We start from the raw sequence: 25688 nt of genomic DNA on the forward strand, positions 1-25688 counted from the left end.
TTTAGATAATAAATAGTGTCTGTTTTTCTAAATTTAGCGTCCGTCTATTTGACAGACGTAATTTTCCGTCGGTCTAAAGAGGTCAGCGTCCGTCAAACGGACGCTAATTGTAGCTGATTTATTTTTATAAAAAGTATTAAATTTAGCGTCCGCCTAACGGACGCTAAATGAGGCCAGGCGGACGCTAAATACGCGGATATACCAACACCTTACTCGACCCTTGCAAACACATTTCGACGACATCTCAACAAATTTCGCCATTTACCAAACCCTAACCTCTCCATTGTCGCCGGCAAACCGCCGTGCCTCCATTGTCGCCGGCGAACCGCCGTGCCTCCATTGTCGCCGGAAGACCGCCGCCACTCGCGCCTCTATTTACCTTCACTCGCGCTGGCTCGCATAGTACTCCTCTCAGACGGAGCATCTCTCTTATAGGGCCAACTCTTGCCGGAGCATCACCGACGCCCTGCCGCTGCTAGCGTCGCCGCCGTCGTCACTCTCTCTTCTACAATTGCTTAAGGTATGAATTTTATACCTTAGTTTTGTTGATTTTTGGCTTGAATTCCTTGTTGTTGATTGGGGTTTTTGGTATTTTTGATGTATTGTTGTTGTTCATAGTTGTTGTTGATAGTTGTCGTTGTTGTGAGTGATGATTGTTGTTGTTGTTTTCAATTGCATTGTTGTTGTTGTTGTTGTTGTTGTTAAGTGAATTTGTTGTTGATAATTAAATATGTTAAGTGTTGTTGTTGTTGATAATTAAATATGTTAAGTGTTGTTGTTGTTGATAATTGAATATGTTAAGTGTTGATGATAAAAGAACATGTTTAGTATTGGTGTTGTTCATCAACTTGTTTAATTTATTCATGATAATTGTGAAGTGATGTTGTTAATGTTACATGCTTTAGACAAATTGAGTAATTAATTTATTACACGTAGAGAATTAAGTACAATTAATGGTCACATATCAAATTTATATTATCAAGGGCTTATTATTCTAGGTGCTTTGCAAAGATATTATTTTTTAGTTGTATCGAATTGAGTTGGTTGTATATATTAAATATATGTTTAGTATAATAGATTTAGTGTATATTTAGTATATGTTCACTATATATTTGTGAATGTATTTAGTATATACTTACTGTACTTTATTTATTATGTAGTGTTGTTAATCTTTTGGATTTGTTAGTAATTCTTATTATTCATAAATTGTCTAATATTTGTCTACTACATATGGTACGTACTTCTATTAACAAGTAGTGAATATAGTGAATTGATACTTTCTAGTTGTGTGTAGAGTTTTAAATTATGAAAAGGAAGGAACGTAGTTGGATGTATAACAGACTTGATGGGCGTTCCCTTAGAACTGAGTTTGTGAAAGGGGTTGATAAGTTCATTGAGTTTTGTTTACAACATCTACATTTAAATGACGATGACAAGATAAAATGTCCATGCATCCGGTGTAATAACTTGCGTTACTTGGATGAGGACACGGTCAAAGTACATTTGTACAGTAAGGGTTTTAAACCGAATTACTTTGATTTGTTATGTCATGGTGAACGTGCTACGGGGTCCTCCTCATCTTCAGCTCAGTCAAATCCGTATATGGATATGGCTGTGGATGCTTTAGGGAATACTAAAGATCATGCCATGCTTGCACTTTCAAACTCAGTTGAAGAAGAATGGTGAAGCGAAGAAGTTTTTCGACCTTCTCAAGGCGGCCGAGAATCCCTTGTATGAAGGGAGCAAGATGTCCGTGCTGGAGATGGCTTCTAGAATCATAAGTTTAAAGTGTGAGTATAACCTACCACACAGGTGTGTTGATGGGTTTGCTAGTTTATTAAATGAGGCGATACCCCAGAACAACCACGTGGGAAGAACTTTCTACGACACAAAGAAAGTTCTAAAGGGTTTGGAGCTTCCTCATGAGAGGATACATGCATGTCCTAGAGGTTGTATGTTGTTTTGGAAGGGCTATGCTCACTTAGATAAGTGTAGTGTATGCGGTAGTGATCGGTACAAGAAAACTTCTAAGAGCAAGCTTATTCCTGCTAATCTACTTTCCAATCACATCGAGGTTGCAGAGGTTGTTTGCAACTAAGAATATCTCTCAGGAAATCACATGGCACGCCGACAATCCTCGACTGCAAGGTACCTTAGCACATCCAAGTGACAATCACATGGCACGCCGATAATCCTCGTCTTAGGAGGGATAAAGTGCAATGGTGGGTTGTGTTTAAACGAATGTAAGGTCCGAAGTTGATGCCCCGGTTGATTTTGATGTTCTCCAGGAGGAAAGAACTGATACCGCTGCAGTTCTTTGTGCTCCGGATGAGATACCAGATTATGATGCTGGTGACGACAATAATAATGGTGAGATCATGGAATTTGAGGCGCCGAATGAACAAGGAGAACCAAGTGAATATGAAAGCAGCGACGAGATTGGTGATTTGACTAACGATGATGATGACGAGGATGACTTTGATGATTATGATTTATTTGATGATGTTTAGTATGTTTTGTTACCTTATGTACTTGCTTTTGTTGTAAGACAATATGTTTGTCATTTTATCACTTTGTCGTATTCTATGTATAAAAAAATTTATTTATTTCTATTATATGTGTTTTAGTCATTTAATCTTTGTTTAATTTCAAGTTTTTTAAAAATTGATTAATTAAGTGATTTCCAATATTTTGTATTACGGTTTTGTAATTTGTTTAGGATTAATTTCATTGTTTATTGATTATAATATGTTATTAATTTCAAGCTTTCCCATACCTTCAATCTTTATTGGTGATTTATTTTGCAGATGTCATCATGTGTCGGATCTCGAGGTGGTGGTTCTCGTGGTGGGGGTAGTGGTCGAGGTCGTGGTAGAGAGGGTCCTGAGCCTCAGCCTGAGCCTCAGCCTGAGCTTGATGGCGAGTTGGAGAGGGACGAGGCAGAGGAAGAAGTCAGGGTAGATGACAATCATGAGGTTGGGGTAGTTGACAAGCGAAAGGAGTTGGACCCCAATGGACTTTGGTAAGTTATATTATGAGCGTAATACTTTATTACTTTTAATAGATTTTTTTGGTGTTGTTCACTTGGTTTTAATTGCTTTTTATCATGTTTGACAATGGAGTCATTCGCTCCATGAGTAAATGCTTCAAGCAACATTTCCATCATCCGTGGAGGAACTGCTCTCAGGTTGATGACGACACAAAAAACCATTGGTTTTCTCTTTTCAAGGTGAAATCGTATTTGTTAAGTTTATAATATGTAAACTAACCCTTTGTGATTGGTTTTCTTATATATGTAAACTAACCCTTTATACTTAAGTTTATAATATGTAAACTAACCCTTTGTGATTGGTTTCTTATATGTATGTAGACCGTTTCGACAAAAAAATGGCCAAAAGGTTGAAAGATAATCACCACTTGATAGTAAAGAAGAAGGGTGGTGTATGTCCGACGTGGTTGTCTGTGAGCATTCACGAGCAGATGATGAAGAATGCTCAAGACGACAACTTCGGAGCACGATCTGAGAAGGTCAACAAAAACCGGCGAGGAGGTAACTTGACCAGCAACGTACCTCCTTCTCATTGCCAGGGCTCCATTTCCTCAGCAGAGCGCGCCAAGAGATTGGTAAGTGTAACTTGTCTTGAATACATTTAATCCAGATACTTTATTTAATTAATGCGTATGAACGTGTAGGCCGCACAGCGTGGAGGGGTGCTGCCTTCCGCTTTGGAATTGTTCATGGACACACACATGAGGGATGAGTCTGGAAAGAAGGTGCCGATCAATAACAAAGTCCTGCAAATCAAGGTAATTGAAATAATATTGATAGCTTTCATTAATTTTCATTGGCTAAGTGTCTTAAACTTGCTTAGATCATAAAACCAAGTAATAGAAAGCTTAAATGAGTATTATAGGACTTTCATGAGGCATTAGAACTTGAAATAGGCGTAGAGGTTGGATTATAGGAACATTAAACCCAAAAAATGGCTCGAAATGGCTTACTTTCAATCATTTTCATTGGCTAAGTGTCTTAAAATTGCTTAGAATCATACGAACAAGTAATAGAAAGCTTAAATGAGTATTGTAGGACTTGCATGAGGCATTAGAACTTGAAATAGGCATAGAGGTTGGATTATAGGAACATTAAACCCAAAAAAGGGCTCGAAATGGCTTACTTTCACTCATTTTCATTTGGTTAAGTGTCTTAAACTTGCTTAGAATCATACATCCAAGTAATAAAAAGCTTAAATTAGTATTGTAGGACTTGCATGAGGCATTAGAACTTGAAATAGGCGTAGAGGTTGGATTATAAGAACATTGAACCCAAAAAAGGGCTCGAAATGGCTTACTTTCAATCATTTTCATTGGCTAAGTGTCTTAAACTTGCTTATAATCATACACCCAAGTAATAGAAAGCTTAAATGAGTATTTTAGAACTTACATGAGGCATTAGAACTTGAAATAGGCATAGAGGTTGGATTATAGGAACACTAAACCCAAAAAATGGCTCGTAATGGCTTACTTTCAATCATTTTCATTGGCTAAGTGTCTTAAACTTGTTAAGAATCATAGAACAAACTAATAGAAAGCTTAAATGAGTATTGTAGGACTTGCATGATGCATTAGAACTTGAAATAGGCGTAGAGGTTGGATTATAGGAACATTGAACCCAAAAAAGGCTCGAAATGGCTTACTTTCAATCATTTTCATTGGCTAAGTGTCTTAAACTTGATTATAATCATACAACCAAGTAATATAAAGCTTAAATGAGTGTTTTAAGACTAACATGAGGCATTAGAACTTGAAATAGGCATAGAGGTTGGATTATAGGAATATTAAACCCAAAAAATGGCTCGAAATGGCTTACTTTCAATCATTTTCATTGGCTAAGTGTCTTAAACTTGCTTAGAATCATAGAACGAAGTAATAGAAAGCTTAAATGAGTATTGTAGGACTTGCATGATGCATTAGAACTTGAAATAGGCGTAGAGGTTGAATTATAGGAACATTGAACCCAAAAAAGGGCTCGAAATGGCTTACTTTCATCATTTTCATTGGCTAAGTGTCTTAAACTTGCTTAGAATCATACAACCAAGTAATAGAAAGCTTAAATGAGTATTGCAGAACTTTCATGAGGCATTAGAACTTGAAATAGGCGTAGAGGTTGGATTATAGAAACCTTAAACACAAAAAAGGGCTCGAAATGGCTTACTTTCAATCATTTTCATTGGCTAAGTGTCTTAAACTTGCTTAGAATCATAGAACGAAGTAATAGAAAGCTTAAATGAGTATTTTAGAACTTGCATGATGCATTAGAACTTGAAATAGGCGTAGAGGTTGAATTATAGGAACATTAAACCCAAAAAAGGCTCGAAATGGCTTAATTTCAATAATTTTCATTGCCTAAGTGTCTTAAACTTGATTAGAATCATACAACCAAGTAATAGAAAGCTTAAATGGGTATTGTAGGACTTGCATGACAATTAGAACTTGAGATAGGCGTAGAGGTTGGATTATAGGAACATTAAACCAAAAAAAGGCTCGAAATGACTTACTTTCACTCATTTTCATTCGCTAAGTGTCTTAAACTTGCTTAGAATCATACAACCAAGTAATAGAAAGCTTAAATGAGTATTGCAGGACTTGCATGAGACATTAGAACTTGAAATGGGCGTAGAGGTTGGATTATAGGAACCTTAAACACAAAAAAAGGGCTCGAAATGGCTCACTTTCAATCATTTTCATTGGCTAAGTGCCTTAAACTTGCTTAGAATCATACAACCAAGTAATAGAAAGCTTAAATGAGTATTATAGGACTTTCATGATGTATTAGAACTTGAAATAGGCGTAGAGGTTGGATTATATGACCATTAACACAAAAAAGGGCAAGAAATGGCCTACTTTCAATCATTTTCATTGGCTAAGTGTCTTAAACTTGCTTAGAATCATACGAACAAGTAATAGAAAGCTCAAATGAGTATTGTAGGATTTGCATAAGGCATTAGAACTTGAAATAGGCATAGAGGTTGGATTATAGGAACACTAAACCCAAAAAAATGGCTCGAAATGGCTTACTTTCAATCATTTTCGTTGGCTAAGTGTCTTAAAATTGCTTAGAATCATACGAATAAGTAATATAAAGCTTAAATGAGTATTGTAGGACTTGCATGAGGCATTAGAACTTGAAATAGGCATAGAGGTTGGATTATAGGAACATTAAACCCAAAAAAGGGCTCGAAATGGCTTACTTTCACTCATTTTCATTTGGTTAAGTGTCTTAAACTTGCTTAGAATCATACATCCAAGTAATAAAAAGCTTAAATTAGTATTGTAGGACTTGCATGAGGCATTAGAACTTGAAATAGGCGTAGAGGTTGGATTATAAGAACATTGAACCCAAAAAAGGGCTCGAAATGGCTTACTTTCAATCATTTTCATTGGCTAAGTGTCTTAAACTTGCTTATAATCATACAACCAAGTAATATAAAGTTTAAATGACTGTTTTAAGACTTACACGAGGCATCAGAACTTGAAATAGGCATAGCGGTTGGATTATAGGAACACTAAATCCAAAAAATGGCTCGAAATGGCTTACTTTCAATCATTTTCATTGGCTAAGTGTCTTAAACTTGCTTAGAATCATAGAACGAAGTAATAGAAAGCTTAAATGAGTATTCTAGGACTTGCATGATGCATTAGAACATGAAATAGGCGTAGAGGTTGGATTATAGGAACATTGAACCCAAAAAAAGGGCTCGAAATGGCTTACTTTTAATCATTTTCATTGGCTAAGTGTCTTAAACTTGCTTATAATCATACAACCAAGTAATAGAAAGCTTAAATGAGTATTGCAGGACTTTCATGAGGCATTAGAACTTGAAATAGGCTTAGAGGTTGGATTATAGGAACCTTAAACACAAAAAAGGGCTCGAAATGGCTTACTTTCAATCATTTTCATTGGCTAAGTGTCTTAAACTTGCTTAGAATCATGCAACCAAGTAATAGAAAGCTTAAATGAGTATTGTAGGACTTGCATGATGCATTAGAACTTGAAATAGACGTAGAGGTTGAATTATAGGAACATTAAACCCAAAAAACGCTCGAAATGGCTTACTTTCAATCATTTTCATTGCCTAAGTGTCTTAAACTTGATTAGAATCATACAACCAAGTAATAGAAAGCTTAAATGAGTATTGTAGGACTTGCATGAGGCATTAGAACTTGAGATAGGCGTAGAGGTTGAATTATAAGAATATTAAACCCAAAAAAGGCTCGAAATGGCTTACTTTCACTTATTTTCATTCGCTAAGTGTCTTAAACTTGTTTAGAATCATACAACCAAGTAACAGAAAGCTTAAATGAGTATTGCAGGACTTGCATGAGATATTAGAACTTGAAATGGGCGTAGAGGTTGGATTATAAGAACCTGATACACAAAAAAGGGGCTCCTGTATAGTTCCATTTTGTCTTAGGAGTATAATTAGCTCATTACGTGCTTCTTTTCACCTAGGGTAGTACGACTATTGAGCCCTTGGTCTCATAACATGTGTGCCTGCTCTATGAAAATTGTTAGCTTGAATCTTCAAACTTAAGAGCTAATTTTTTATTTAAAGGAATGCATTTTTTTTTATGTTAGTTTTGTCTTGTGTGACATACAAAATAAGGATAATGATAGTTTATATGTTTAAATTTCTTCATGCATTTGCAGCGAGTCCGTATTTCAGCCTCCCTATCAATTGCCCCCTCAGAATGTTAAACGGGAGCTTATTATGCTTTCTTAGCCCGCATTAGCTAGCCAGGCCATTGATCCTATGTCGCAGCTGATGGAGACAGCTTATATTGGCAGATTAGGTTTAAAATCTAATTTCATATGTTTCCTATTTAGTGCTTTCGGTACAACTTATTTTTCTTTTCGCATATATGAGTATTGTGTTTCAAAGCTATATTATTATGTGCAGGAGCTGTACAACTAGCATCAGCTGGTGTTTCTATGTCAATCTTTAATATTATTTCGAAGCTATTCAACATACCACTTCTAAGTGTTGCTACTTCTTTCGTAGCGGAAGATATATCAAAGTCTTCTTCAGGTTGACATTCCAACCGTTTTTGGCCACTGAATTATTATAATAATTGAATTTTGATGTATTGCATTTGCACCTTCTAGATGGTCATGAAGAGTTTGAAAGAAAACAGTTGTCATCAGTTTCTACAGCATTGTTACTCGCTGCAGGCATTGGCATCATTGAGGCCCTAGCTTTACTCTTGGGAACTGGATCATTCCTCGGTTTGATGGGTATCTCATCAGTAAGTTTTAAACAATATCATATGGTTATTGAGATCTTCATCCTTGTTTTTAAAAGGAATCCTAAACTGAAGACTCATGATGATAACCATGAGCCCTTTGTTATTGTTGCTGGTCGTATTTGTCATTTTATCTTTTTTCTTGCAGGATTCTCCAATGCGAGTTCCGGCGTAGAGATTTTTATCACTTAGAGCTCTTGGTGCCCCTGCTGTAGTACTGTCATTAGCTCTTCAGGGAATCCTAAGAGGCTTCAAAGACACCAAAACCCCTGTATTCTGTCTAGGTATATTCTTGGCATTGCTTTTGATTTAATTACTTAGAGCTCTTGGTGCCCCTGCTGTTGTACTGTCATAGCTCAGCAGGGAATCCTAAGGGAATTCAAGGACACCAAATCCCCTGTATTCTGTCTAGGTATGTTTTAGCATTGCTTTTGATTTTACCTCTAGGTTGTTTGGACTTGGCCAGTTAAAATTCCAGTCCAAAACTAAATCTCCAGTCCTGTCCGAACTTTTTCGCGTCCAAATCCACTCTAAACTTTCCTTGAGTCTAGTCCAGCCACACCAGCCAGGACTCAGGACTGTATTGGACTGGACGTCGGACTTTATACAATTGCATATACACCCTATTTACTTTCTTTGATTTTTGGTTACTCTCTTTCCCTAATTCTTTGTGCCTTTTCTTACTCTCCCCTTTTTTTCTTGATGTGTGTGTTTTATATATCAATATGCAGGCGTCGCTAATCTTGCAGCTGTTTTCATGTTCCCACTCTTTATATATTATTTTCAGATGGGTGTTACTGGAGCAGCCACTGCTACTGTTGTTTCTTAGTATGTGCACTCTTCCTGGAGTCTTTTAATCATCTTTTTTTGGGCTGAATTGGTGACCATGCTGCTTTTTTGTGTGCAAGATATATTGGTAGCTTCTTGATGATTTGGTTTCTTAGCAAGAGGGCAATATTATTGCCTCCAAAATTGGGAGATTTGAACTTTGGAGTCTATTTGAAGTCTGGTGAGTGTCAGAAAAACTTCATGTTGTTTTGCTGTTTCCCCATGCAGCATTTATTTAATATCCTAACATATTAACGGTTTTAGCTTGTAAAAAAGTTTGCTTAGTTGTGGCTTTTTATAGGGTTACATGTTTGGATTGTCATCGATTTTGCTTATACTTCTCTTTATTTTAGGTGGTTTTCTTATTGGAAGAACGATGGCTGTTCTGATAACTATAACGATCGGGACCTCAATGGCTGCTCGTAAGGTCCTCTAGCAATGGCTGCTCATCAAATCTGTATGCAAGTGTGGTTGGCTGTCTCTCTTCTTACTAACGCATTGGCACCATCTGGTCAGGTACACATTTACTCTATATGTTTTCCAGTCGTCAATTTTGTCTCTAAAATAAGAAAAAGATATGATACCTCCATTTACCAAGCTTTTATGGACTCTTTATTTCAGGCTCTGGTAGCTAGTTCATTGTCAAGAGGTGACTATGATATAGTGAAAGAGCTAACCAACTTTGTGTTAAAGGTTAGGCGTTACTGGTTTTGTTCTTTTATTACGAATACTTGTCTTTTACTCTGATGATTGCATGTTTGATTTTTAGCACTCAAGTATATATGCTTCACGTGGATGTGTTGATTACATTGCTTAATATTTCTTTGTACTCAACTTCTCCCAGATTGGAATAATTACTGGTACCGCCTTAGCTGTGCTATTGGGACCCTCTTTTGGTTCTTTAGCGAACTTGTTCACCAAGGATTATGCTGTGTTACACTTCTCCTTTGCTTAGTAAAAGTGGTTATAAGTATTATCTTGTGCTCATTGATGATTACACCCACTATATATGGGTGTATCCCCTAAAATATAAGTCTGAATCGTTTACAAAATTCTTGCAATTTAGTGCCTATGTGAGGACTCAATTTAATCTCATTGTTAAATCTTTTCAATGTGATTTGGGTCGTGAATTTGATAACACCCCATTCCACCAATTTGCTATCCAAAATGGCCTCATCTTTCGTTTTTCGTGTCCTCAAACCTCATCTCAAAATGGCAAAGTCGAACACATGATTCACCGTCTTAATGAAATGGTTCTTGCCCTTCTCTATCATGCCTCTCTTCCACCTCATTTTTGGGTCGAGTCTCTCCACACTGCTGTCTATCTTCATAACATTCTCCCCATCAAGTCCCCCCGTTTCCGCTCCCCCACTTCCATTATCTATCACAAACAACCCTCGCTCCTACGACCATCTTCGTGTGTTTGGTTGCTTGTGCTATCCCAACATCTCCTCCAAAAGGCCTCACAAACTCGCCCCTCGCTCCTCTCGTTCTGTCTTTCTTGGCTACCCGTCTAATTACCGGGGCTATCGTTGCCTTGATTTAAATTCGGGCAAGGTCATCTTATCCCGTCATGTTACCTTTGATGAGAATGTTTTTCCATTTCACTCCCTCCAATCTCCTCCTCCCTCGTCCATCTGTTACACCTTCCTTGGTCCAGATTTTTCAGCCCAATTCCCTCTTACTCACTCCCATACATCCTACCCCACACACCAGCCCACACCCCAACCCCCTCCTACTTCTCCCCGTCCCACTCCACGTCCTCCTGTGGCCCGTATCCCTCTCACTGGGCCTCGCCCAGTCCCCCTACTCTGGATCCATAAACTCCCCCTCTCCTCTTCCCTTGTCCATCCCGCAGCCCACCCCTCACCCTTACACCTCTACTGCTACCCCCTAACCTCTCTCGTTCACTACCCAAACTCCTCCTCTCCACTCACCCTCCTCCTCTCCGACCACCACCATCCCTCCTACCACCACCATCCCTACCACCATAGTGGTGCTATTAACCTTACCAAGAATTACCTTAAAACATATCAAACTACTTACGAACTTAATGAGTGAAGTTCTGGTTTCCTGAATTCGACTTAAGTCAACTCAAATCAAGATTTAACCGAGTAAAGTACAAGTTTCTCTTGAGCAGACAAACATATTCAAATAACATCACTACAATCCAACTTATCGAATAACAAATATTACAAGAAGATAGTATGTGAAAGTTTTAAGAAGCTAAAATCCGAAGACTAAGTTTCAGCCCTAAATATCATATGTTGGAATTATATTAATAAGTAAACTCAATTTTGGATAATTCTTTTGATTTTCTTTTAAAGTTAATTTTGCGAAATATAACAAGTTAACAATCAAAAATTGTGATTTTACTAGTTTAGAATTTTATATTGAACAAATTATTACTCCAACTATCCTAAGGAATCAATTTTATTTATTGCTAATTTATATTAAAATATTTATTTATTTATAAGTATCAATTCTTATTGTAGATTTCGTATGATTCTCAATTAATGAATTAATTTTACATTAAAAACAACCATCCTAAAAAAAAACCCAAAACCACCTCCAAAAAAAAAACCCTCTACCAGCCTTCGCATGTTTTAAAAAAAACTTACTCAAAAAAAATTCAATCTTGGAAAGACTTCGACATCAAAACCACTTCCTCTGCAACTTCTTCATCTCTCTCATTCACTCTACAATACCCACTAAGATATTTTATTTCTTTCTCTACTTTTCATATCTTTTACTATCTTTTAATATCCTTATTTTTCTTTTTCTACTTTAAGAATTTTGTTTATATCATCTTTTTTTTTGCTGGGAATTCTCTCCCTTATTTCATACTACTAATTGCTATTTATAAGAATTCTTCTGCCAGAAATTTCCATTTGGAGTACTAAAAAATGGAAGTGATGAATTGTTTTCTTACTGGAAAATATTGTTTTGCGTGATTAACTGATAATGATTAATTGAATGCGATTGTCCTCCCCCCCCCCCCCCGGGTAATCTGATGTTATAACTTAGAAGATTAAAGAACTTAATATGTTGCTGTAATAGTCCTGTTTTTAAGTGCGTTTATTAAATATTAATTATATTTATTAAGTTAATTATGTTTCGAAAATTCTTAATTTATTTGAGTTGGAGTATGAATTATTTTGTCATGCTGTAATGTATTTATTTATTTAACTTTATAGAATTGTTATTATTATTATTATTATTATTATTATTATTATTATTTTGGGTCTTATGTGCGACTAAGTTGAGTGGTATTTGACCAAATAGAAAATTAGTCGACTCATTTCTTTTGCACTTGTCGATTTGTTTGGAGGAGATAAATCCAAACCCCCTGTTGTCGGTCAAAAATTGAAAAACTCAAATCCCTTAAATCCCTCCTCTCTTTCCCGTGTCTTCTACCCAAAAACCCCGTGAAACCCCGGCGAACCCGCGCCGTCGTCGGCCGTTTTCAGCTCGCCGGAGACTCGCGCTGCACCTCGCAGCCCTGTTCCTCTCTCCGTCGTCGTTATTATTGTTGTTCTAGCGGTGCTGCTCGCGAGCCATCGCAGCCCTGTGTTTCTCTCTCCTCCCTCATCTCCTCTACTTGTATTGCGGGTCTTGTTTTTGTCGTTTACTTGCGGTGGTGCACCACTGAGTTGTCGGTGCTCAATCAGCCTCGCCGAAGCTTCGAGACCCCTCTGTCCCTCTATTCCTCTGTTCTTCGCTGCTCTTGTGAGCAGAGGTATACTCGTACCTCTTTCTTTTCTTCTTGAACTTCTAAGTTCCAGTTTGTAAATCAGCATAAGTTGTTGTTGTTGTTTGTGCTATTGTATTGTTGTTGTTCTTGTCGTTGTTGCGCTGTTGTTAGTACGTTGTTGTTGTCGTCGTTTTGATGATGGGGTAATGATGTTGTGGTGGTTTATTGTTAAAATGGTTTATTGAATTGTGGAGTAGTTGCTATAGGTTGTTATTCTGTTGTCGTAGTGGTGGTGTGGGTTGTTGCTGTTTATTGTTGCTGCTATTATGTTGCTATAGTATTGTTGTTGTTGGGTTGCCGTTGTGTAGTTGTTGTTGGGATTGTTAGTATTAGTTAGTTATGTCATTTAAAGTAAGAGGCTCATATTTTATAAAACTAGAGTTAGTTAAAGCTCATTACTAGTTAGACAATTCTATTTATTGAATACATATATGTTATTATGTAGCTTTCGAGTTCACTAAAGAGTCGTTTTGGAGGTGGTTGTTTTGCTGTGATTCCTAAGAGGTAAGATTCCTTACTCAAATGTTTAATAGTTACGAGAAAGGTCTACAAAAGATAAGATTTTAACTAAAACTTTCATATTTACGAGAAAAGATTATAAAAAAAGGTATGTATCTCTCTTGAGTTGAGATTGGTTTGAATAGGAGGATGTTCCTCCTAATACAGATAGTTTGTTTTCAAAGCTTGAATTATAGAATAGTTACGGAAAAAGATTTATGGATAGTTTTATGTTTTTAAACTGGTTGGGATTGCCTTTATGGTGTCTCAAGGAATTGGAACCTTGTCGGCATCGTCTCGACATTACAAAATAGTTGGGGGTACTTTGATCAGTACCTCGGCCTTAGATCTTCTGTTGGGGTTTGGCCGTATGTAGGGTGTGCAAACTAGGGGTCTTTGTCTATAATTATCCGGAGGGCCTAGCTAGCCCAAAGGCAAGGAAAGTTCGTTCCATTCCCTAGGTTTATGATTCTTTCTTCGTGAAAGAAAAAGGAAAGCAAGGATTTGTTTGGAAAAGGAAAAAAAAAAGAAAGATTTCGAAAAAAAGAAAAAGAAAGGATTTGATTTAAAGAAGGAAATAGAAAGGATTTGATTTAGAAATAGAAAAGAAAGGATTTGTTTTAGAAAAGAAAGAAAGAAATGATTTTATAAAGTTTGTTATTTTATTTATATGTTTTGAAAGAAAAATGATTTGTAGGATATGATTAATGCATCCTACCTGCATATATAATTGGCTTTACAATATGGAATCTTTCTCAGCCAAACTGGCTGATATTATATGCAGGTACATGAAGGTAGTATTATTGATGAAGGTCTGATATATGTTATTCATATTATTTGTATCGCGGCGAGGACGACCGGCTGTGTAATATTATAGTTAATAGTTAATTTGTAATTAAATTAAAAAGATTTGAGTTTGTAAAGTTTTAAAATTGTTTGGATTGCTGGATTTTGTGGATACAGGATTATGAATCGGACGCGAGTCCTAAATTAAGTTTTAGGCGGTCCATATTACAAATGGAATTCTGCTGAATTTTCTGTAGAATTTTAATAACATATCTAGCTGTTTAAAATATTTGAGGATCACTTAATATAGTTTATAAGAGTTAGAGGTTCTAATATATTCATTGGATTCTAAAAGTTTTAGTAAGTTAAGCGTTTTTGAGGTCCACACTCGTGGTAAGTGTGATGGTAATGACCCGGATTAGGATGTCCGCTGTGTTTAGTTCCTAATTAGGTTGGTTGTAGATTCGGGTTGTTACAGTCTCTGTTACCCGGACTCGGCAAATTTCGCCAAATACCTGTGTCGGTACGACACTGACACGGGTACGAAATACGCGTCGGATCCTTTACTTTGCACTCGGACACGGCCAAAGTAGAAGAGGGAGAAACAGAAACCCTAAATCTAACAAAAGAGAAATACAAATAAAGAAAAAACACAAGATCTATTACCAATTTCGCTCCATATCTTCAACTTCATAGAATTGGAGATTGATTTGTACCAAATAATAACGATATCACCTTCAATTTTCAGATCTAGGGTTTGAGTAGTAAACCCTAGATCTGAAAATTGAAAGCGAAAGCGTCGAGATTATAAAAGAGAGAGTGGGGCTTTTGCACGTCAAGACGAGGCGCATTTATTAGTTGAATTTGCTCGCCGTCGATGATCCGACGAGTTCACCGGCAAAAATGAAGATCCATCTTCTACTTTGTGGGTGAGGTTCTGAAAGGTCGAAGTGAAGAGGGAGAAAAACAGAATGGGTGGGCCAGAGGTTTGTTTTAACTTTTTTAATTAAAAAGATTGGTGGGCCAAGGAGATTTCTTTTTTATTTTTGACAGCAACAAAAGAGATTTTGAATGTATTTAATTATTTCTTTTCAAATATTATCATAGTGTACATACTTTATCTTTTTGACTTTTTTTTGCTGTTCCCTTATTTTTTTTTTGATGTTTTCCATATCTGTGTCTTCACTCTTCATTCTTAAATTTTAGTTTCTAAATTTTAAGTAATATTAATAATAAAAAATTATTTTCGCGTACCCGTACCCGTGTCCAAATTTCGGAGAGAGTCCCCGTGTCCTGATTTTTTGGAATTGCCGTACCCGACACTCGGATCCGTACCCGTTTCCGACACTCCTAGCCGAGTCCAGGTAACATAGGTTACAGTTGCTTTAGTAGCGTAATTAAATGTTGAATTAGTTCATAAGTAAATATCTTATCTTTCATAATTCTGTTTGTTTGATGTAATTTATTTTGCTGTTTGTTGGTACCCTTGGTATGTAGTGTAACACTGCTTTATTGCTTTAAATATACAAAAGTTTACCACCTCCGTTCCTTTTTAATAGTTACACTCACACTTTTCACGCATGCCGATGAGCCTTTGTATCTATAATTTTGTATTTGTAAAAAATATAAAAAGTTGATATTCTAAAAGTACAAGACGAATAAAAGAAGACCTCACATGACTATAGTTTCACTTAACCATAAATCACAAATGATAGTCAAAGAGAAATTTGTGAATAGTATCAAAAGTAAAAGTGTAATTATTAAAAAGGAATGGAGGTAGTATTTCTTAATCTAACAAATGCTCAAAATTCGTTATTAATTGTCAATTTCACTTCATGGGATGTTTCTATTTTGTTATTTTTGTTTCTATGTTTGAGTATGTGCGTGCGCGCGCTTGTGTGTGTAGGGTGGAGATGGAAGTATTTTGGTAAATGATGGATCTTTCCAGTGTCTGTTTTAAGGTCTTGGGGGGGGGGGTGTTGTGTAAGAGGCATTATTCATTAAGGAAGCATTGACATTAGAGGGTGAAGCTATAACTTAATACCAAAGTAAATGTTAATGAAGGATGTATCATGTGATATGTCCACGTGCCTTGGATCGACTTGAATTCGAAACATCTACTTGTCCATTTGGACGAAAAATAAGATCTTTGATTGACATTTTACTAGTAAGCTATATTCACAATATGGCTGGGGCTGTTGGTGAATAGCCGCATCATTATCTCTTAGAAATTGGCTAATGTAGGAAAAATTATAAATGGGAAAACATAGATTACTTTCACATTGTTAAAATCAGAAAAGAATGTCAAAAGGCAAAGACATAATTTTAAGTAGACAAAGCGGGCTTGATGTCAATTCTCGTCCTTATTTTTTGTATTTGTGGATCACCATTGTTATGTGATGTTGCTTGGTTTGAGGAGTGATCTTGTGTTTTCTCTTCAATCAAAAATGTATATTGCAGTCTTTTGGAATGAATAGTTTAAGGACAATGTACAATCTTTTTCGCATTTCATTGATTTTTTCATGCTTTATGCAGATTTTTTATGGGCTGAGGGACAACATAAAAAGCTTCAAGAATGACAGCTGCACAACTTTGTGGTGGGAAAATCTCAGCAGCATTTGCTAGCACTAGGAGAAGATGGAGCATGGCAAACAAGACATCTGGTTCAAATTCCATGGGCCGATCATTTGGATCTTGTTCTTCATTAGCAGCTATTCGGAAGAGATGTGAAGATGTTTCTGGACGCTATTATCTGTCTGCTGACAGAAGAAAGTTTTCTCAGGAAGCCGTTATTCGTTGTAGAAAGCCTTTTCAGAATGTGACATATAGTCTAGTGAGTTCCGAATGCAGTATGGAGCCTTGTGATGTGGAGGATGATTCTCATGACTTAGTGGAAACAGTTGCCGAGGAGGCTTCTCTCAAAAAGGATGATGATAATGGTGTAAGGTTTGAAATTCTATGATATTTCCTTTTTGTGAAGAGTTTATGTCCATGTTGCTGTTTCATTGCCCTTCCTCCAACCCCTTTCAGCATGTGTTTATACTCACAACATGAAGATAACTGTCTTTTTTTATCTTTTATCTTGTTATGCTGTCGGTTTTTTTTTTTCTTTTATGCTATCTTCCTATATAACCCTTAGCTTCCTCTGCATATTATATAATTTTACTTCTTATTATGTTAATATGTAATTGGTTTATTGCGCTATCACAGGCCTTTTATGGGAGTTGGACCCCCTGTATAGTTCCATTTTGTCTTAGGAGTATAATTAGCTCATTACGTGCTTCTTTTCACCTAGGGTAGTACGACTATCGAGCCCTCGGTCTCATAACATGTGTGCCTGCTCTATGAAAATTGTTAGCTTGAATCTTTAGACTTAAGAGCTAATTTTTTATTTAAAGGAATGCATTTTTTTTATGTTAGTTTTGTCTTGTGTGACATACAGAATAAGGATAATGATAGTTTATATGTTTAAATTTCTTCATGCATTTGCAGCGAGTCCGTATTTCAGCCTCCCAATCAGTTGCCCCCTCAGAATGTTAAACGGGAGCTTATTATGCTTTCTTTGCCCGCATTAGCTAGCCAGGCCATTGATCCTATGGCGCAGCTGATGGAGACAGCTTATATTGGCAGATTAGGTTTAAAATCTAATTTCATATGTTTCCTATTTAGTGCTTTCTGTACAACTTATTTTTCTTTTCGCATATATGAGTATTGTGTTTCAAAGCTATATTATTATGTGCAGGAGCTGTACAACTAGCATCAGCTGGTGTTTCTATGTCAATCTTTAATATTATTTCGAAGCTATTCAACATACCACTTCTAAGTGTTGCTACTTCTTTCGTAGCGGAAGATATATCAAAGTCTTCTTCAGGTTGACATTCCAACCGTTTTTGGCCACTGAATTATTATAATAACTGAATTTTGATGTATTGCATTTGCACCTTCTAGATGGTCATGAAGAGTTCGAAAGAAAACAGTTGTCATCAGTTTCTACAGCATTGTTACTCGCTGCAGGCATTGGCATCATTGAGGCCCTAGCTTTACTCTTGGGAACCGGATCATTCCTCAGTTTGATGGGTATCTCATCAGTAAGTTTTAAACAATATCATATGGTTATTGAGATCTTCATCCTTGTTTTCAAAAGGAATCCTAAACTGAAGACTCATGATGATAACCATGAGCCCTTTGTTATTGTTGCTGGTCGTATTTGTCATTTTATCCTTTTTCTTGCAGGATTCTCCAATGCGAGTTCCGGCGCAGAGATTTTTATCACTTAGAGCTCTTGGTGCCCCTGCTGTAGTAATGTCATTAGCTCTTCAGGGAATCCTAAGAGGCTTCAAAGACACCAAAACTCCTGTATTCTGTCTAGGTATATTTTTGGCATTGCTTTTGGTTTAATTACTTAGAGCTCTTGGTGCCCATGCTGTGTTACTGTCATAGCTCGGCAGGGAATCCTAAGGGAATTCAAGGACACCAAATCCCCTGTATTCTGTTTAGGTATGTTTTCGCATTGCTTTTGATTTTACCTCTAGGTTGTTTGGGCTTGGCCAGTTAAAATTCCAGTCCAAAACTAAATCTCCAGTCCTGTCCGAACTTTTTCGCGTCCAAATCCACTCTAAACTTTCCTTGAGTCTAGTCCAGCCACACCAGCCAGGACTCAGGACTCTACGTCGGACTTTATACAATTGCATATACACCCTATTTACTTTCTTTGATTTTTGGTTACTCTCTTTCCCTAATTCTTTGTGCCTTTTCTTACTCTCCCCTTTTTTTCTTGATGTGTGTGTTTTATATATCAATATGCAGGCGTCGCTAATCTTGCAGCTGTTTTCATGTTCCCACTCTTTATATATTATTTTCAGATGGGTGTTACTGGAGCAGCCACTGCTACTGTTGTTTCTCAGTATGTGCACTCTTACTGGAGTCTGTTAATCATCTTTTTTTTTGGCTGAATTGGTGACCATGCTGCTTTTTTTGTGTGCAAGATATATTGGTAGCTTCTTGATGATTTGGTTTCTTAGCAAGAGGGCAATATTATTACCTCCAAAATTGGGAGATTTGAACTTTGGAGTCTATTTGAAGTCTGGTGAGTGTCAGAAAAACTTCATGTTGTTTTGCTGTTTCCCCATGTAGCATTTATTTAATATCCTAACATATTAACGATTTTAGCTTGTAAAAATGTTTACTTAGTTGTGGCTTTTTATATGGTTACATGTTTGGATTGTCATCGATTTTGCTTATACTTCTCTTTATTTTAGGTGGTTTTCTTATTGGAAGAACGTTGGCTGTTCTGATAACTATGACGATCGGGACCTCAATGGCTGCTCGTCAAGGTCCTCTAGCCATGGCTGCTCATCAAATCTGTATGCAAGTGTGGTTGGCTGTCTCTCTTCTTACTGATGCATTGGCAGCATCTGGTCAGGTACACATTTACTCTATATGTTTTCCAGTCGTCAACTTTGTCTCTAAAATAAGAAAAAGATATGATACCTCCATTTACCAAGCTTTTATGGACTCTTTATTTCAGGCTCTGGTAGCTAGTTCATTGTCAAAAGGTGACTATAATACAGTGAAAGAGCTAACCAACTTTGTATTAAAGGTTAGGCATTACTGGTTTTGTTCTTTTATTACGAATACTTGTCTTTTACTCTGATGATTGCATGTTTGATTTTTAGCACTCAAGTATATATGCTTCACGTGGATGTGTTGATTACATTGCTTAATATTTCTTTGTACTCAACTTCTCCCAGATTGGAATAATTACTGGTACCGCCTTAGCTGTGCTATTGGGATCCTCTTTTGGTTCTTTAGCGAACTTGTTCACCAAGGATTATGCTGTGTTACAGATTGTTAAATCTGGCACTTGGGTAAGTGATAGTTTCTCATGTTTATCGCACTTATACATAAACGACTTATATATGGTGGTAATGGCAATGAATTTTCACGCATTTTGTGAAGAAGTCTTAATTCCAATGCCCATCATATTGAAACTTCATTCTCAAAACCACTCGATACAACCTCTAAAGTGGTAATTAATTGTAATGAAAATTAATGAAGAAGAGATTCTGGAATCGAGCAAACCCATGGACAAAAATGACTTTTTTTTTTTTTTTTTTTTTGAAGAAATTACATTTTTACATATAAATTTTATTAATATTACCATCAGTATTACCGCTTACTAAACTAGCCATCAGTGTTCGTTATCTAACAGCATTGTAGCATTTCATAACCCACCACTTCGTAACAGTTTGTCAGTGCAAGTCAGCCTCTCAACTCTCTAGCTTTCATTTTTGACGGTCTCCATTATGGCGCTTCAGATTTCCCCTACGCTGCTTGTTCCATGGTAAGGTGGTAAGGCTTGTAGGTTTTAGAAGAATATTCTAGTTCATTCTACTGACTTGTCTGCATGTCAGATTTTGGTAGGAGCAATATCATCCGCTGTCCTGCTCTATGCTCCGTCAGTGATTGGTCTTCGTGGTGTATGGCTCGGACTGACTCTCTTTATGGGCTTGCGCATGGCTGCTGGATTTTTCAGGTGCCTTTCTTGTACCTGCTTGTAATATATGAGCTATAAATGTCAGGCCTAGTATCTGCTTATATTTTGTTTCAGTATTAGCAAGTGCTTTCTTTTCTAATGTCCATGACAATTGATTTTATGTTGGTTAGTTCAATATTATTACTTATTTTCCCTAATTATATAGTATTTTGCCTCATTTTTGCAGAATTCAATCAAAGAATGGTCCATGGTGGTTCTTGCACACAGACTCGCAGTGACTTGCAGTACGTTTTTTTCTTGGCATATTATCTTATGCTATATGTTTCACATTTTGCATCTACAAGAGTATGATTCTTTGCGAGTTCTTTTGATATTATTTGTTTTGAGTATTAGGTGTTCAGGACTTAATTTTTATATTAATGAATAGTATAAGTGTTAAGTTTTGTTTTAATGTTAACAACACTTTCTATTACTTTCGTTAATCCTTTATTAAGTATCGGTTTAGCTAATCGGCGTTGTATCTTTTAGGGGATTAATCAACTTGGATCCGACTGATATAGTTAGCATCAGCAACCTAAGTGTTACAGGACATCGGTTCTTCAAGGTAATAAAGAGATCATCCATGATTTCTTCGTTTGGTTTGGGCAAAATATTCACCATAGGTAATTACTATACATTCCTTGCTGTAAATTGGTTCTTGTAAGCGAATAGGGCAATAGGCACAACCATTGAGTAGAGTAATTTAACATCAGACTAGGCCAAATGAGGGTTTAATTAATGTGTTGAAACCAAAATTTGATAATTGTATTACATTTTGAAGGAGTAAACAAATTTTCATTTCTAACCAAGGATGTCTTGGCCTAGTGGTTAAGATTGAGGTGCGGTAAACAATAGGTTGCAGGTTCGAATCCTCCCTTTCTTTGTACTTTTCCACCTTCGTGACTCATATGGCTAAAAAAAACAAAATTTCCATTCTTTGGTATTAAGCAATTTCTCGCTATTATTTTTGTTGGTTATTATTAATTATTACATTTTGAAGGAGTATTAATGTTCCAAGCTTATTGTAATCCTTCAATTAACATGTGTACTTTATTTCTTTTTTTTTCCCCTAAACAAAATGTTTTACCATAATATGCTCGTTTCTATCAAGCTCCAGGATAATATGCTATATTACAGTAAAAAAAAAACATAATATGCTATATTTTTGACAATATATTCATTCTTTCTGGCTCCTAGCGTATAACGATTTCTTTTACTTTATTTCTATCTCTCTATTTTCTTAGATACTTGTGTCATACTTTAATGTTGTAAGTAGAAAAAAGCAAGTATTTTATTTAGGGTATATATATTGAAGCATATATTTCTAATTACCTGTTAGATATCATTCTTGATTTACAGCCTTGACTTTTGTCATGTACCATTATATTAACCAATGTAATAAAAAAAACAGACAAAATATTAGTTTTATGGTATTAGGCAATATATTTCCTTAAGCACAACCACAACCACAACCACACACACTTACGAGCGCTAAGGGTCATAGTTGAATATATAAAATTCTGGTCATCACTATGCTCATATGTAGAAATTAAAGAAAATAAAGAAAAACTATGTAAATGCTGCCCATAATGTAGCAATAGAATATAGGAATGGCGGGATTTGAGTTCTTATTGTATATGTATAGTTTAGAAACAATCTTGTACTTGTATTTGTTGCTTTAGTCAATGTAAAAAAAAAAAACTTAATTTTGATAAAAAAAAGTTTGAAATATGCAATTAACACAAACGCTCTGACTTTTCATAGGACACTATGAGAAAACAAATTTAGATTCATTTCGTAGATGTATTGATTGTTGTCATGAAATCAACAATGCATATTAGGCATACGACCGTGCAATCTTTTATACAGAGCACACACTATTGTACTCGCTTCTAGATTGCGCCATTTATATACACTAGTAGGCTCATTGAGCCGATATTTTTTCGCATCTAAATCTTGAGCTACAACTCAAACAAAATCATTAAATAACAATTGACAAAATTATAAATAAAAATTGTAAATTTACAAAATTGTGAATAAAAATTTTAAGTTTAGTACTTCTTACCTATATTTGCGGAAATGCGAATTAAATCATAAAACTCAGCTAAAATACATGCATTCATTACTCGCGAATCAAATCATAAAACTCAGCTAAAATACATGCATCTATTACTCTCTCTGGGTAAAGACTGGACCTTTGTAATTCACTCACACTTTCATAAATGAATATCTTTTATGGTAAGTGAAAGCAGGCCACTACTAAAGCAATAATCTCGTAAAACTCAATCAAGATACAGATATTCTAAGAGTAGTAGGAATTAAGTAATTCAAGAAAATCCAAATTCTATGTTAAGAGTTGGTCATTCTAAGGACACAATAGTTATGAAGGAAAACTGAAAACTCAACACGAAAAAATGTACTTATGAGTACTCATCTTTAGGTGTGGACCGAAACCATAGAGACTTTTTGTACAATCTTCAGTCCAAGTTTTTTTAAAAAAATTTGGTTTATTGGTCCAGACTGGATCATAACCTTTTTGTAAAGTAATTTTTATACAGAAGTTTAATTTAATATGTATTTGAGTTTTTATTTTTAATAAGTCTTAAAATTTTTACTCTATATTTGAGTATGTGTGATGCACATTTTTCGTTAATATTTTGTATAAAATAATTATTTGTCAATATCTATGTAGGTAAGTAATTTGTTATTATGAAAGATTATGTTCAATGTATATTTATTAAAAATACTTTAATCTCATTATTTATCTGAAGAAGTTCATCTCAATCATTTCTAATTCTACCTTACATAATAAACATTGTTCAACTAATTATATAATATATACTTATTATTCATATTATTCTTTGTCATTGTCGACTCAAATTTTTCTTTTCATTCGGATAGGGCGGAGCAGGATTTGATCCGGACTGGATGGTCATCTTTAGTTAGAAGGGAGATAAGAGAGAATAAGAGGAGACAACCCAGCTCGTTTGATCTTTCTATCATTTATACCTGACCCCCCTTATTTGCAACATAGCTCGTTTTTGTTCGACCCATTTTAATCCCAACTCTCTTATGAACGAGACGTATTAGGGATGAAAACAGGCCTTTGACCCATTAAACACCTCTAATAACAGGAATTCTAGCTGGAAAAATATATTCTGCAACAAATTTACGACGGAATTTCCTTCTGTTAATGGCGTGTTTTCCAGTAGTACTGGAAGTAGTGTAACTAGTACCTATAGTAGTAGTGTAGTACTATGTGTATCTTCATAGAAATTTTGTTGTAATTTATTTTTTTTCTTTTGAGAAGCGTAGTACAAATCATTTTAGCATTTTCTTTATATTTTGATATTTTGTTTTGTTGTTATCAATACAATATCAAATTCATAGAGTACAAATGAAGTTATTATTCTCGTAAAAAAAGTTCTTATTACAGGTAATACAAATTAATTCTTAATTTTATATGATACAAAGATGCAAATATAACTTAACTAACCAAACTTTTTACGAATATGTACGAAAATTGATAATTTTTTTGTTGGAGGAAATATACCTATATCTAATTAATGTTTACAAAATCTTTTAATGAAACATATTTTTGCTGTAATTTTTTTGTCATAGGTTAAAATTGATTGGTGAAAATGACGAAACCTCGAACTTTTCTGAACCTTGCATGCTGAATTGACAAATCTAAAAGTTATCGATTAAACGTACATAGAAATATGATGGGGATGCCATAAGTAGACCTCTTAACCATTGGATGCCACAATAAATATGACTCTGGATACGATAATGACTAAAGTTGCTTACTTTTATCCGACAAATCATAATAAATGACATGGTAGCAAATATAAAATCTACACCCGCCTCACCAACTATAACGAATATGATTTTCATCCTCATCTCCACTCTATCATCCCCCAAACCTAATTCCGTTGGACGAGAATGGGACAGACAGTTAGGCTCCTATTTAATCTGCCTCGCTGACATCTCAATTATCGCCTTTGGGGGTGTTTGGCAATTAGAGTTTTGGAGGAAAAAGAGAGGTTTGGACCACTTTTAGAGTTTTGACTATTCAAAAACTCTAAAAGGGGTTTTTGGTTAAAGAGAGTTTTAGAGAGAGTTTTGGAATGAAAACTCTCAAATGAAAAAGCTCCTATTAGGAGCTTTTTCTTTAGAGGATTAGGTAGAAATATGTTTAATGGCTTTTTTGCCCCTAATAATAATAATACTACACATATGTATTAAAATGTCTATAAATGTCATTTTACACAAACAAATAGCAATAAGCTTTTAGTAATCAGTTAATTTTTACCAAACACATTTATAAAAAAAGTTGTCAAATCAGCAGTCAAATCTGCTGAACAAAAAGTTAAAACTCTAACAGCAAACTCTAAACTCTAAACTCTATTTGCCAAACATGGCCTTTAACATATCGTGTAAATTAAAATGAGCGCTCGATTTTAGGGATTATAATGCTCGAATACGTGATCCCCAAGGCCTATGAAAGAAAAAGCGTGGGCTGAGTACCAAATACTTAGATAAGACCATGCCCTGCACAAAATAGGCGGAACTGGGCCCGTTCTCTTAACACTATGTGGTCTTCAAGTCTCTCTCCTCTGGACTCTTCCTCTATTGGCTGGTTTAACTATTCCAAATATTCTCTCTCTCCTCCCCTCGATCTCTTCACTGTTTATGGTATGCAATCTCACTTCATGCAATTTAATCTTCTTCTTTTGATTGTTCCCCAATTAGTTTTCTTCAATTTCTTGTTTTTTAATTGATGGAAAAGGTGATGAGGCAGAGAATGTATAAGAATGGGAAAATGAATCTCAAATTAATTACTGGTTTTGACGTTGAATAGTTCTGGTCTGTAATAGCTCACAATAAATAACGGATTTACTTAGGGTGACTGTTGGTCACGTGACCAACTATTATTTCTGAAAAGAAAAAAAATTCATTTGAAGCGTTTTCTCACACGCCGCA

The 25688-nt window shown here is 35.6% G+C and overlaps 1 protein-coding gene and 1 pseudogene across 8 annotated transcripts; both read left to right on the forward strand.

The window, feature by feature from the left end:
* Positions 1 to 7673: 7673 nt before the first annotated feature.
* Positions 7674 to 10084, forward strand: LOC104887384 (protein DETOXIFICATION 45, chloroplastic-like; annotated as a pseudogene).
* A 2363-nt stretch (positions 10085 to 12447) lies between these two features.
* On the forward strand, positions 12448 to 24043 carry LOC104887290 (protein DETOXIFICATION 45, chloroplastic-like). Of its 8 annotated transcripts, none has more exons than XR_007270986.2 (17): positions 12454 to 12868; positions 16703 to 17113; positions 17660 to 17802; positions 17910 to 18038; positions 18116 to 18255; positions 18401 to 18536; positions 18608 to 18664; positions 18974 to 19070; positions 19153 to 19253; positions 19426 to 19589; positions 19695 to 19766; positions 19918 to 20034; positions 20415 to 20510; positions 20581 to 20702; positions 20890 to 20947; positions 21192 to 21325; positions 23604 to 24043. XR_007270986.2 is itself a non-coding variant. In XM_048638446.2 (17 exons), exons 3-16 carry the CDS (start codon positions 16743 to 16745, stop codon positions 20939 to 20941), a joined length of 1797 nt encoding a protein of 598 aa, XP_048494403.1. In that variant the 5' UTR covers positions 12454 to 12868; positions 13329 to 13387; positions 16703 to 16742; the 3' UTR covers positions 20942 to 20947; positions 21192 to 21707. The 8 variants fall into 8 exon arrangements, 6 of the variants coding, with proteins under 6 accessions (XP_048494406.1, XP_048494403.1, XP_048494402.1 ...); XR_007270987.2 differs by having other exon boundaries at positions 21192 to 21267; XM_048638446.2 differs by lacking the exon at positions 23604 to 24043 and adding an exon at positions 13329 to 13387 and having other exon boundaries at positions 21192 to 21707.
* Positions 24044 to 25688: the final 1645 nt, after the last annotated feature.

This window comes from Beta vulgaris, chromosome 2, assembly GCF_026745355.1.
Source record: "Beta vulgaris subsp. vulgaris cultivar EL10 chromosome 2, EL10.2, whole genome shotgun sequence".
Lineage (NCBI taxonomy): Eukaryota > Viridiplantae > Streptophyta > Magnoliopsida > Caryophyllales > Amaranthaceae > Beta > Beta vulgaris.

Coding starts and splice junctions, on each gene's coding strand:
- LOC104887290 (XM_048638446.2), top strand. CDS start 16,743: ATGACAGCTGCACAACTTTGTGGTGGGAAAATCTCAGCAGCATTTGCT. Junction 18,039..18,115: donor TATATCAAAGTCTTCTTCAG/GTTGACATTCCA, acceptor TGCACCTTCTAG/ATGGTCATGAAGAGTTCGAA. Junction 18,256..18,400: donor GTTTGATGGGTATCTCATCA/GTAAGTTTTAAA, acceptor TTTTTCTTGCAG/GATTCTCCAATGCGAGTTCC.